The sequence below is a fragment of the Zootermopsis nevadensis genome, unplaced genomic scaffold (assembly GCF_977971745.1).
Source record: "Zootermopsis nevadensis isolate Lab colony 2312 unplaced genomic scaffold, Znev_1.0 Znev_ptg000025l, whole genome shotgun sequence".
Taxonomy (NCBI): Eukaryota; Metazoa; Arthropoda; class Insecta; order Blattodea; family Termopsidae; genus Zootermopsis; species Zootermopsis nevadensis.
This window is the reverse complement of record NW_028259157.1, coordinates 7,314,894-7,328,167: the sequence shown is the minus strand read 5'-3', so window position 1 is coordinate 7,328,167 and position 13,274 is coordinate 7,314,894. Positions and strand designations below refer to the sequence as shown.

General features: G+C 38.4%; 1 protein-coding gene and 1 long non-coding RNA gene across 2 annotated transcripts in view; one reads left to right on the top strand and one right to left on the bottom strand.

Annotated features, from left to right (window-relative positions):
• The window catches only part of LOC110831358 (ankyrin repeat domain-containing protein 13C), a 40,476-nt gene extending 35,397 nt beyond the window's left edge, over nucleotides 1-5,079 (top strand). The window contains exon 11 of the mRNA XM_022067260.2: nucleotides 4,914-5,079. Coding sequence (XP_021922952.1) covers nucleotides 4,914-4,923 — 10 coding nt within the window. The 3' untranslated portion in view covers nucleotides 4,924-5,079. The remainder of the gene's footprint in view (nucleotides 1-4,913) is intronic.
• LOC147872633 (uncharacterized) overlaps nucleotides 1-13,274 on the bottom strand; it is a 421,094-nt gene that overhangs the window by 145,183 nt on the left and 262,637 nt on the right. The gene's annotated exons all lie outside the window — the stretch shown is intronic.

The window sequence follows — 13,274 nt, the reverse complement described above, 5'->3', positions numbered from 1 at the left end:
CTTTTTTTCTTGTGGTTTTCTCCTTCTACATGTATTTCCTGTTCTCCTGTTATGTTCACTTCTTCTTATTCAGTGTCGTGCCTGGGGTCTGAAGGGGTCAGATTGGATTAAGATTATCTTAGCTAGCTAGCTAACTAACTAACTATATGCCTTACCGAACCCAAAGGTCCATCACCGAACTAACCAAAGCCCTCCATCGGTCTCTGTCCTGGGCCAACAAAATCCAGTCTCCTTCAACTCCTATCTCCCATCTATGTCTAGGTCTCCCCAGTGGTCTCTTCCCCTCAGGCTTCCCAACCAACACCTGGTGCGCGCTACAGGGTTTTCTTAGTTTCATCTTTCAGTCATCTAAATGCAAGACTGCCATAATCATTCAAACAGTATTGCAGAATTTAATAACGTCTGCATGGGTTATCAGCCATGTCAGTCAGTTAAACATCAACATTTTAGGGACCATCTCGTCCCCATCATCAGTAGTATTTGATCAAATGAACTGACGTGGCTTATAGCCCAAGAAGATTTTATTAGTGGTAGTTGCCGTGAAAGCTTCATATCATGCAGTCATACATCGCTTTGATGTATTTGACCTTCCTGGTCTCTGTCAACTGTAACGGTATTGAAGGAATACATTTCTGATCTCGGGGTACCGATAATGTACAATTTGCTGCTCCTACTTAGCAAGAGGATGATGGCTGGTAGAGGAAGTCTACGTGTCCAAAGCACTGTGTTAACCTGGTGTTCGTAATGTTAAAAACAGATAGGATGAGTCATTACCAATTTCAAATTTTTTGTCTTTTTCAGTCGCCATTGTGCTTCCTCAAACCAATTCAACAGCATTACCAATAACATTTGGAGATGAATTAAACTGAGTTATTCCTGACTAAAGATCAGTTCTTGTTTCCTCGGAAGCATAACTTTCAAAATTTGTTCTGTGTCTTGCACGTGTTTCATATTATTCCATGTAGCAGTGTACATGTTCTAGCTGGTGTTGCAAATTGTTATTAGACTAGAGCTCAAGGTAAAGGTTTATCTCACTTTAATAAGATTTCTAAAAACTTCTACCGCGTAAATTTGAGGTGGGTCACAATTGTTTATTTAACCCTCAAAGAAGGTGGTCGGTTATTCAGTAACATAATTCGCTTGATATTTGGAACAAAATTAAGAAGTGAAAGAGGACAATTGCCTTAACGTCAGTGCTGAGATAAACTGGTCGTTGTTTTATTAACTATTATAAATTTCATTAGTCTTGTTAGAAAACATCCAAACATCACGATATATAGGAAATATCCACCGACCTTGTGAATAATAGTTTTTAATCGTGGAAATATTTTGACCTGTGTACAGTTCGTTTATATTTATTACACTGACAGAATCTGTCTTGTCATTCCCGGCATGTGATTGGAATGAATTATTACACAGATAATCATGAACTTTTAATACTTCCACAGTGGAAGATTTTCTGTTTTATTGAACCATCTCTGCATCTGACTTATAAACACATTAAAAACTTTTTTGATCTTTTATGGTAAAATTGTAAAGTACAGGAAGGAATTCATCTGCTGGTCTGAAAAGTATACATAGTATGAAACTTTTGAATTTTACTTCCTGTACTTGAACTTGTAGTTGCTATGGAAAATTGTAGTGAAATAGAAAAGAAGGGATTGAAATTAGGTTTCAGTACTCATTCCGTAGTGGAGAAGTTTTCATGAGTGATCACTCTTGTCGATACAGAGTAAAACCCGAAACATGAGATTATTACCCCATATCGATTTTGAGCAAGGATAGCCATGGCCAAGGCAGCTTTCGTCAAGAAGAGAATACTTCTCACTAGCAAGTTGGGCTTTGAGATGAAGAAGAAACTAGTGAAGTGTTACGTAAGGAGTGTCGCGCTGTATGGAGCGGAGACTTGGACACTCAGGAAGAAGGAACAGAAATACCTGGAGAGTTTTGAAATGTGGTGTTGGAGAAGAATAGAGAAGATCAGGTGGACGGATCGAGTGACCAACGAAGAAGTATTGAGGAGAGTCAACGAGCAAAGAAACATTCTGCAGGCGATTACACGAAGGAAAGCTAACTGGCTGGAACATATTCTGAGAAGAATGGGTTACTGAGTGATGTCATCGAAGGCAAGGTTGAAGGAAAGAGAGGACTAGGAAGAAGATTGATACAGCTAACCGACGATCTTAAACAAGGAAAGAAGATGACGTTCCAGGAATTAAAACGAGAAGCCGAGAATAGGGAAAACTGTCGTAAGACAGAACACTGAATAATAATAATATAATAATCGATTTTGTTGATCACCAGAAAGATTTAATTATTATTAGTCACCTGTCGTAAAGGCTTAGAGGTTTGTGTATTGGAAAATTCAAATACTTCCATAAAATACCCTGAAAGTCCTTAAAATGAATTTATTTTAGTAAGAGTCCTTAACATAAAATGTTCCCACTCTTTGGATGTGGCCTGTGTTTTATAAAAGGTTCCTGATTTAATGAAGATGGCCACCTTCTGGGTTGTAGCACTGGTAGTTTACCAACGTTTCAGAGGTTCTTACTGCCTCCATCACCAGGGCGATCGCCCTGAGGATGTTCTCTCCTGAGTTACCTGGCCGGACACTGATCACAAGGCATTGGTAACTCTTATGTTCCATGAATATTTGGATTGTAGAGCTTTATTCTGATTGGACCCCGTACTCTGTTTCTCGAAATCCTGGTAATAGGGAGTTCGTTCTTTTTAACCGTGTTAGCCCAGCTATCACTTTGAGAAAGGAAAGGTGAAAAGTCTTCTGTCGTACTGTTTCAGTGGTACTCCGTACACTGGAACACAGCAGAACCGATCAGAAAATATGTATCGTGTCGGTTGTCCAATTGTCTTTTCTCAATGATGACGAGGTTGATTGTGAATCGTATAAAGAGACTGCATTTACGAGTTAAAAGTCCGTCAGATTATTGCATTATCAGTACCATAATTTTCTCTACCTCGAATTGTCGTCATAATTGTGTCCTTGACCTGTTTTATCCTGTTTACCACTTGCCTGGGTTGCCATGTCAATTTTCATTAGGTTTGAATTGCATTTTAAATTAAACGTTTTCCATAGAGTACAAAGAAGGTTATAATTTGAAGACTGTTTTCTGGTAAATTGGTAGTTTACCAAAGTTTTAGGGGTTCTTGCTTCCTCCATTGTCAGGGCGATGATGAGGCAAGAAGCACTCTTAAAACGTCGGTAACACCCCAAAAGACAACCATCTTCTTAGTCGTCGCCGTGAGAACCTCAAGTCTCACAAAGTTGTATTTTGTCTGTAACTTACATTGTAAAATGGACAGTTTTGATCTGAAGAAGACATTTTATTATATCGATGGTGTCGCTAACCAAGACACGCTTCACACCGAATTTATAGACGTGTTTATTTCTTCATCTGAGTTTCACATGTCATTAAAATGGTTTGCTAAAAACTATTTCACGGGGTTCGGCTTCTATTTCCCGAAGAGCGCTGGACAGAAATGGACGTGTTTTCAAATACACAACTTTTCAAATGAAACTTCAGTTCCATATCAGATTTGAGATCTCACAACGGCGAAGTCGTCTACGCTGGTCTTGTGGATATATTCCGACGTTTCGGAGAAACACTCCCCATTTCCTGGCCGTAACCCCCCGAAACGAAGTCCTCGTGGAGTAGTCCCGAACAATGACATCCATATTTTTAGATACTATAAATATTTTCCTAGAAGAATGAAGGAATCTTTGAGTAGCCTTATTCACTGTAGTTTTCTTCAGGCCGTGATTTGAACCCAGGACGTTCCCAAATACGACGCAGGAATGCTGACCGCTCGATCCAAATATTCGGTATTTGATCTTCAATATGAGTTTAGTACACGGGATTTATGTGGAGGAAAGTTGAATTAACCCTGCAACTTTCGAAAAAAAATTCCACATACAAAATTTATCCAGTTTATGTCATGTAGGTGATTCATACACAAGGGTTAAAACATTTTAGCCCCAGGCTTTTGGATACGACCCACGGCCTGTGGAATTGCGACACAGACGCGGGCTGAGCTCGTCGTCTGTCCAGATTGATTGCAATTGTTGCCATCACCACCCCTAGAGGAACATCGTGCTTCCCTGTGATGATGATTCGTTAAAAAGTCTCTCGCATAAATGAGCTGCTTCCTGACATCGCCCGTCCTTTTTTCCCTACTCCTGACTGACAGTCTGAAAGAAGGAGACCTTAAAGCCGAATTCTAACATGCGTCACACATCGGACGTCACTAGTTCTCAGTATGTTCGTCTTGAAGTCTTGCTTAATAATTGTAGCTTTATAGGATTTGAGGTTTTCACGGCTGTGAGTCTGAAGATGGCTGTCTTCTGGCTTGTTGCACCGTGCAGTCTGGTAGAGGTTTACCGACGTTTCAGAGGTCATTTCTGCCTCCATCATCAGGGCGAGCACCAGAAGATAGCCACCTTTAATTGTAGCATTGTTTGTGCCCATTATATGTATCATTGAACGGGCGATCTGCTTTTCTTATCTGGTAAGGACATCGCCATTTGTGTCAGCACCTCGTCTTGTGTGTGAGAGGGACGTTTTGCCCTCCTTTCCCACCTGTTTAATAAATTGACAAAATCTCAATAGAATTTCATCTGCATTTTATACCATTCTAAGGTCTGCAGTAAGAATTATAAAGCTGCCTACAGAAAGTTATGATAAAATTCAGATTGTAGTTCGATGTACTTCACTATTGAAGAGTTTTGGCCGATCTGTGCTCTAGATGTTTTGCAGACAGTCTGTAAATTCTACTGTTCACAGGCAACGCTTTGTACAAGTTTGATTACATATTACGGCAAATAATCACAGCATTAGTAAATCAGCTGTTTCTTCACCAAGTCATCATGACATTTGTTTCTTCCTGCTTTGTTACAGGAAGAAGTGATTAATTCTCCGAAGACGTCACAACACGGATAAATATTGCCTTTTCCCCAATAGACTGCAAACTTCTACATTTTGGAATCCGTTACAAGTAAGAGTCATCTTTCTATGTTTTATATAAGATTGTGAACTATTTTGATAAAATAAATGGTAGGTTGGCTCCAGTTTTACCTTCATTTGACGGAACATAGGATTTTATGTGAAATTTACTCCCTGCGAAATGTGAATAAGATTCCTGAGGGCAGTGAAACAATTCTATATTCACTTAAGGCACGCAATGAGGTCTCAGACGATCAGCTGACGCTGGAGTTTCGGAGACTGTCTTTGGGCCCATATTGTGGGCGATGCTTTCACCGGAAACGTTGATAAACCCCTACAAGGCCACACGACGTCACAACCCAGAAGACAACGATTGACATTCGCAGAATTTTCTTTCTAGGGCGTCTTGGATGTAATCTTTCTAGCAAAATAACATGTCTTTAAATATATCACGGCTGTTTCCACTCACTAATCAACATCTACTGGCAAATGGACAAAATGCACTGATAAACTGATAGCTGTATAGCTCGTGTATTTTATAGACTATAGACCTACAATAATCAGGAGCGGAGCGTTCGTGTTGGCCCTGTTAGACCGACGTTCCCCTTAGACCTTGGGATTGCTTTGTAGGCACCTTCATCAAGTTAACACTCGTTGTTGGCAAGGATTCCTGTGCAATGGGAACAAAGCACAAAACGTGGTCAGCCATCCTTTGTCAGAATTTTCCCTTCCTTCGTCTGAAGATACGTATCTGTAGGGACACCAAATCGGATGTTGACGAATGAGTAAACACTGTGTTAGGTTAAAATGACGTGTTTCACCTCTGCCACTCGCAAATAATCCATAAACTTACTGTTCGAACTATCAACAAAGACCACAAGCAATGGAATATTTTGTGGTCACAGGTCAAAACGGCTTCGGGGCTAACTCAGCCTTCTGTCAAATTGGTACTGGGTTCCTTCCTCGATCTATAAATGATGAACGATGCTGAACTGATGTGGCATATCTTTTGACTTTGCCTGTATGATTCAATTCACGTCATGATGGCACCTAAAACGACTTCTTTAGTCCCTGTTTGATTACCTGCCAACTGTCCTCGGCAATTGATTCAAATAGGTAATTGCTTTCGAAATGGAAAGGGTAGAGCTGCATAGCCTATTGTTAAATTGGATAATTGGGGCACGTACTGGTGACTGTTATGTTGACTATCATGTATTTTCTGTGTGGCCTGTAGGAAGGAAAAGTCTGTTCATCAGGGTGCGTAATAGTTGCAGAATAGGCTCGTGATCAGCATAATTTGAAAAAAGGTTCGACGACTTTGGTAAAGTTAATAGGGCCTACATATATAGTGCTTAATTGCTTGTAATTCCAGTTATCTAATGACTGTAAAATTGCCATAACCTCTTTTAACCGTTTGAAGCCGAAGCTCATCTAAACAATATTTAAAATTTTAATTCTTATCTGAAAGACAACACAACGTGTCTCTATTGAAGTAATCAAATGGTTTGTGATGTTAAGCTTTCAGGGCGACTTAGTGTAATAAATTCTTCTCGGGCTACCAGTCGTGTAAGGTGTCTTAATGAAGAAAATGTCTTCGTTATTGCTGTTTAGGGAAATAATCTGTGCTTATTCTGCGAAGCAAACGAAATCCAAAACTACGCTCGGAGGCAAAATGCATAGTTATTGATTGTTCATGTAGTTGCTATTGGGTTTTGAAGGGTTAATTGACCATATACTTATATGGCCTTGAAAAGAAATTAACTAGTTCATACTTCCAACTACTTGTATTGCTTTATGCTGTTTTAAGAGGAAATATTTGTAGTTAATACATACCAGCTTCATAGGAGGCCTACCTGAACTTTCGAGCAATTCTACGGAAAACTCAAGGTTATAATGAAATGGAATAAAATTAATGGATTTAACTATTAATACGTTTAAACTTAGCAGCACCATGATAGGTTATTAATGAAGGTGAGATGAATCAGTCACCAACAATAAAACAAAGGAAGCATACAAAATGTTTGTGGACAAATCTCGTTGATAAAAAATGTGGAAGACGAAGGCATAGTTTGGGAGATAATACAAAGCCTGCCTTGTAGTAACAACGGTTGTGACAAGCCATCTAAGAAGTGATAATTCGAGAATGACAAAATAAACCCAACATAGGAATGCCCTTAACTAACTCCATGGAGCAGAGTCCTTTTTGAGCAGTTGATAGTATGCCCAGATAATCAAGGAATTCACCGCCCTTTACAGAAATCAAATGTTTATTACTGTGTTCGCAAGAGACCCCCACCATCATGGGAATAATCCTTTCGAAAATTATTCTTAAAGTAATAATTAAAGATACATTTTAATAATACATCTCTTAATGTAACTTACTTCAGTACAGCCAAAATACTGACGGCGTAGTAACCCAGATAGTCACATCGCCATGAAAACATCAAATCTTACATTATTTAATCTCATTAGTTTGTACCACTTCGTTAATTGACAACTTTTAACATCGGATATTTTATTCAGTCATTGCATTTTTACAATTAGTCATGTGTTAAATATGGACTTTAGAACATCGATGTAGAAATATTTACCATGAACTCTGGAAACATTGATGTCGCTGAGAATAAACCTACGTCTCTTTCCGTCTATTGCTGTAGGCCTGTATTTGAGTCGTTTCACCATTGAAAGTTATGTTTATTAACCATAGATATGTAAAAACAAAATACGAAATTATTTTATACGTAAAACTCAGCATGGAAACGAATAATGAAGAATTTGTCTGGTTTTAAAATGAGAGACTGAGTGAAAAGAAGGTTCCTGCGAAAGTGTCGTGACATCTGGAGGGTTGTCTAACAGTTCATTACCATTTAATGAGAAGACTTGTATTAAATCTCATAGATAACATGGAATGATAGGTCACAATATTTCTGAGTGTATTCAGACTTGTTACATTTGGCGATGTTCTTGTGGGACTTTCCGTCATGTACACACTCTGTGACGAGTATACACGGCGCCAAAACCTAGAAGTACATTATTCTCACTGCAGTGGAAACCTCAAATCTCATTCTGTGAAACTGAATTCGAATTACATTATATGAACTGTTGTAATACAACGAAGTTATTATGAAAATAGTAAGAATCCTACGGTACGTCATAGCTGAGTGGTTAGCACTGTTTTGTGTTTTCGAGGTTCTGGGTTCAAATGTCCGTCTGGAGACTAGCAACCCTATCATCTCAATTCTCGAGGCAAGTGTCAGGATGGTACCTTAAAATAGGCCACAGCCGGATCATTTTCAGTTCGTTATACGTTAATTATCCTGTCATTCAACACTGTATAATCTGATCTACTCACAGCTCTGTTAAATCAACTATAAGTAAGTGAAATACAGCTATAAGTTCCTAGCCAAACTTTGATGCTATAAAATTTGTGTAGTTGAAATCAAAGAATTAATCATCAATTTGAACTGAGGGACCTGTTATCCTGAATTTTTGCATATTTCTCTTTTTCTGTGTGTGTTTTCCTGAGCCTCTACATGCATGTACTGAGTTAGTAGGTCTAACCTTAAAAAAAGAGGGAGAGAGAGAGAAAAAGAATGAAAGAGCCTTGAACATCTGCATAATTAAAAAAATAGAATCTTGGTGGTATAATCAGACAATGTGGTTTAGAGGAAATTCCACTAGCAAATCATATATTAAGTTAGTTTCAGTTTATCATTATGTTATTCCACTCTTATATTTGTTTGACTTCCTACCACATACAGTTTATACTGGATACTGGGAACGACCCGTTCTTCAAGTGCCTGAGCACTGCGGGTCCCAACTTTTCGTTGGCTTTGATCTATAGACATTCGGTAGGACTCCTTGGATGAGGGATCGGCCCGTCACAAGGCCTCTACCCGTACACAGGACAGCACTACACAGAAAAACATCCATGGCTTGAGTGGGATTCGAACCCACAGTCCCAGCGACCAAGCGGCACAAGGCCCACGCCTCAGACCATGCGGCCACTTCAGACCCCTACATACAGTTTATATTATTTGAATTTTGAAATTAACTGTGTGACATAGTCCAACTTTAGACTGGGAAGCGTATTCTCAGTGTTGGACTGACTCCAACAAAGATCACTTTATCTCAATATGTGACAGACCACTAGCATTAATTTAAGTTTATTTCTTTATTTTACATTTAGTTTGCTGGGGCTATTGGTCTGAGTCTAGCTGAAATGGTTTCCGCATATTTTGGACTGGGGGGATCTGAAATATCCGGGCATTAACGGTCAGAAACTATCAAAGCAGTTTCAACTTAAAGATTGGACATTTCCTCTGTATTTTCTTTTTAATTTTCATTTCATTATTCCACTTGCTCAGCTGGCAGCACAGAAATTCAGATTATTTTATATGAATTTTTTAAAACATCTTGCACATATCTTGAAATCTGATGCCTTTCTAGTGAATAATATTAAAAACCATATCGAATAAGCCATGCAACTAAAAAAATGTAAAGTATGTATAAACATCTTTTGTTCCTGGGGAAGGCTATACCATATTGGGTTATCTGGAATAAATTCCTTTCAAATCTCAATGTACTAGTTGTAAGACTTACCAAAAATCAAAAGTAAGAAACAAAAGAGTGTAAAAAGCTGTAATCGTGATAAGGAGGTTATGAGTTTTGCTATGGTCGTTAACCTGCATCGTCCATGAAACTCACCTTATGCGTGATCTGGCTGGCTGTGTGATGCACTATCTTACCATTAATCCATAGATCCTGGATCTAAAGTCCAGCCAACAGCCACAGTTTAAATTTCTATTCCTGTATCATAAAGGCAGATATAAAATATGACAAAGGATATTCGTTGTGAGGTTTATAAACTTTCAGTCATTTTTATTAACTTTCCACATTTTCACTCATTCTGTGTGACATAATTGTCTAATTTTGCAGAATTGAAATAAATAGTGTGTTTAGATGTATTTATAATTATATTAACACATTGACTCTTCTGGGATGTTGTTCTGGAAGAAGTTTACTGACATTTCAGAGGTGCTTGGCCCCTCAAGTTTCATTAGTGTGTTGATGATCATCTTTATTTTTGCTGCTGTGGATTCTGAAAACTCACCATTGACAACTATTTTTTATTCAGAAGTTATCTTTTGGTATTCTTGCTGAAACTTTTTGTCCCTATAGGGGGCCTCTTTCTTTGCGCATGAATCTAGGATATTAGAATTTTATTTGCTGCAAAGTCTAAATGTTATTGCAGAGATCAGAGGAGATATCCTTTATGTGACCTAGTCAGGAGGTGAAGTAAACAAGTATCCTATTTCCCTCATTCAGTCAGTTACAATTCTTTTTTTTTATAGACATTGCCTTTGCAGGATGCTTATCTCGTGAAGTTCATGGACACTATTAGGTTTTCTTAGTTGATAACAGTACTAATGAATATTGCTTTGTAATTTGTTCAGATGGTCGGTATTCCTCACGTTCTTTCATACATAACCTTTTGTAATCAAAGAGCACGTGAATGTGCACTATAATGGAACAGTGATACTGTACTTCTCTCTATGGGAAAGGACAAGAAATAATTTTGAAATAAAGTAAAAATTTTGTGTTGGATTTAAACTACTGGTACTATGACTCTGTTATCTTTGACATGAATAATTTTTACATTGATAACTAATGCAAGGGAAATGGATACAAGGTTTTGTAATTTGATATTACTGGATGTTTGACAATTTACAGTTTTCTGCAACTAATTATAAAAGTAAGTTTAGATGCTTCAGTTCCACTGTGGGTCAGCTACAAATTTTACAGGTTAGCTGACCAAAGCAGTAGTTGCACTTATTATTGATGAAATATTCAGCGCATTTAATCCATAAATGCCATCTTATTAATCTGCCTGTAGTCTTGGTTTCTACAGAGAAACATATTTTATTGGCACTCCTCTGAAATACCAATGAAAAATTTGTTTTTAAATCATCCTAAAATTCATTCAGGTGTTTTTCGAACTACATTCTGTCCAAGAAGTCTCTGTACTTTGGTGTTATTTCAAATTTAAAGCTTATTTTTGTGACAGCTGAGTATGAGTCATTGACAACAGCATGACTTGGTAACAGTTTTGCTGAATGAAGTTCGAAAATGAGCTGGGTTTGAGGTTTTCACAGCAGTGAGCTCGAAGATTGCCGCCTTATGGGTTGTAGTGCTCTGTAGTCTGGTAGAAGTTTACCAAGGTTTCAGAGGTCCAACTGCCTCCATCATCAGGGTGACGAGACAGCCATCTTTTTCTTCTTCTCCTTCTATGGCTCTCTGGTTCGTATTCGGTCCATGGCCTCCTCAATTCTCCTCTTCCATTCTGTCCTCTGTTAGGTCCGTCTGTCCGAGGCTTTGTTTGAGGTTTCGAAACATCTTCCTTTTTACAGTGCAAGGTTGTTAGCCTTGCGACCAACCCCCAACCTGGAGGATCAGGGTACCTGTCTTAGTCTGACCTCTCCCCTTCGACCAATCTGGCTAGGGAGGCCCTACCAGTAGCTATGCTACCGCCAGCACAACTCTTGGGGTCACTGAGGTACTCAAGCCCCAGGACCACTACAAGGTGCAGGTACCATTAAGTGTGAAAATGCTGCTCATGTGTCACTGATGTTATCCACTGTAACCCAAATGCACTTAGCTGAGTGTTAACGAGTCACTGTACCTGCCTGTTTTGAGTGAGCCCTCTGCTGCAGAGGATGTCTTGATGGACCTGGCAATGCATTTGACTTTTAGCCAGTCATGAGGTAGGGGTATAGTGACGTTTTATTGCTCAACTAAATGGGTTTAGACCATGACAGATAACATTAATGCACACTAGCACCACCACCACCGTCACATGCAATATTGTCACACTTCAGACATCATTCTGTTGTTAGTGGTACTCATAGGTACCATAAATGTATTATGAGTATTACAATTAACTAACAAAGGATTACAGTGCCTTCTTGGACAATCTGTTGGTCACTGTTACCAACTAAACACAATAAAACTGTTACTGACATTAGCTGATTAAAATGGTTAGCAAAATAAGCATTGCTTATTCTGTAGAATAAATCTCGTCCAAGGAGTCCTACCGAATGTCTATAGATCAAAGCCAACGATAAGTTGGGACCCGCAGTGCTCAGGCACTAGAATAAATGCTGTTAATTAGAGAAATCTTGAACAAACACATATTTAAGGCAGACGGTTTTTATAACTGTTGTGTTTTATAAAATGCTGTAATTACATTTTGTGGATGCAGTAATACAATTTATCAAGATATTTGACTGAAAAAACCCCAGAGAAATTCAAGTTTGCAGAGACACTTGATATCTGCCATAAGACATCTCAAGTCAAAATCAACATAGCTGTAATATAGTGTGGTCACTATCATGATGAGTTAAAGGTCACTGGCCCTAATGATAAGAGCCGAATTTAGAATGAAATGATGCCAATTTCCGATGTCAGCAAAATTGACTGATTTTTCTTTTCTTTTAAGTTTTGTGAATTTATAACATTGAATGGAAAGCTTGTTTTCTGTGAGATAGACAACACTTAATGAATCAAGTTCATATAAATTTCATTATAGAATTAACTGTTCGGTTGAAGATTTCTGTCTTCTGGGTTGTTGTGCTGTGTAGACTGGTCGATGTTAACCAATGTTTCAGAGGTCATACTGCCTCTGTCATCAGTTAGTTAGTTGCTCAGTCTTCCATTTGTCATCAGTTTTAGTTCAAGATAAGAATGTCTGGAAATTTGCGGATGCAACTACAGTTGTACTCATTAGTAGACACGCTATCTGGCTAGCAACAATTATCTCTTTGATGTATAAATATGAAGCAGCTGAATAATTAGAAATGCAAGAAAGGATATTTGTAGCTCACATTAATGCAATATAACTTCTAATATTAGTTCGGTAACTTCATCCCTTTCATCTTATAAAAGCTGATCTCCCCTCCACCATAAATAAAAGTGCCATTTGGTATCTGTAGATGCAGTATACATCTTTGTGAGATTTATGGAATAATTGCCACACGCTTATCTATTAAAACATTCTTCATCTAGTGTATAAAGTGAAGCTTTCGCGGCGACCGAAGTTGATGAAAGACTCTCAGGTAACAAGCCACGTCAGGTGGAGCGCTACATAGGACCAGTTTCGTTTCGCAGCTTCCCTGAGGATGGGAGCAGAGATGGCTCTCGAAACGTTGGCGGATAAAATGGTTCATTCACCATTCAGCCACCTGATGCGGTTTGTTACCCGAGAGTCTTTCATCATTCTTCATCTAGGTTTTTAGTTTCTAAAATTAGATATATTAA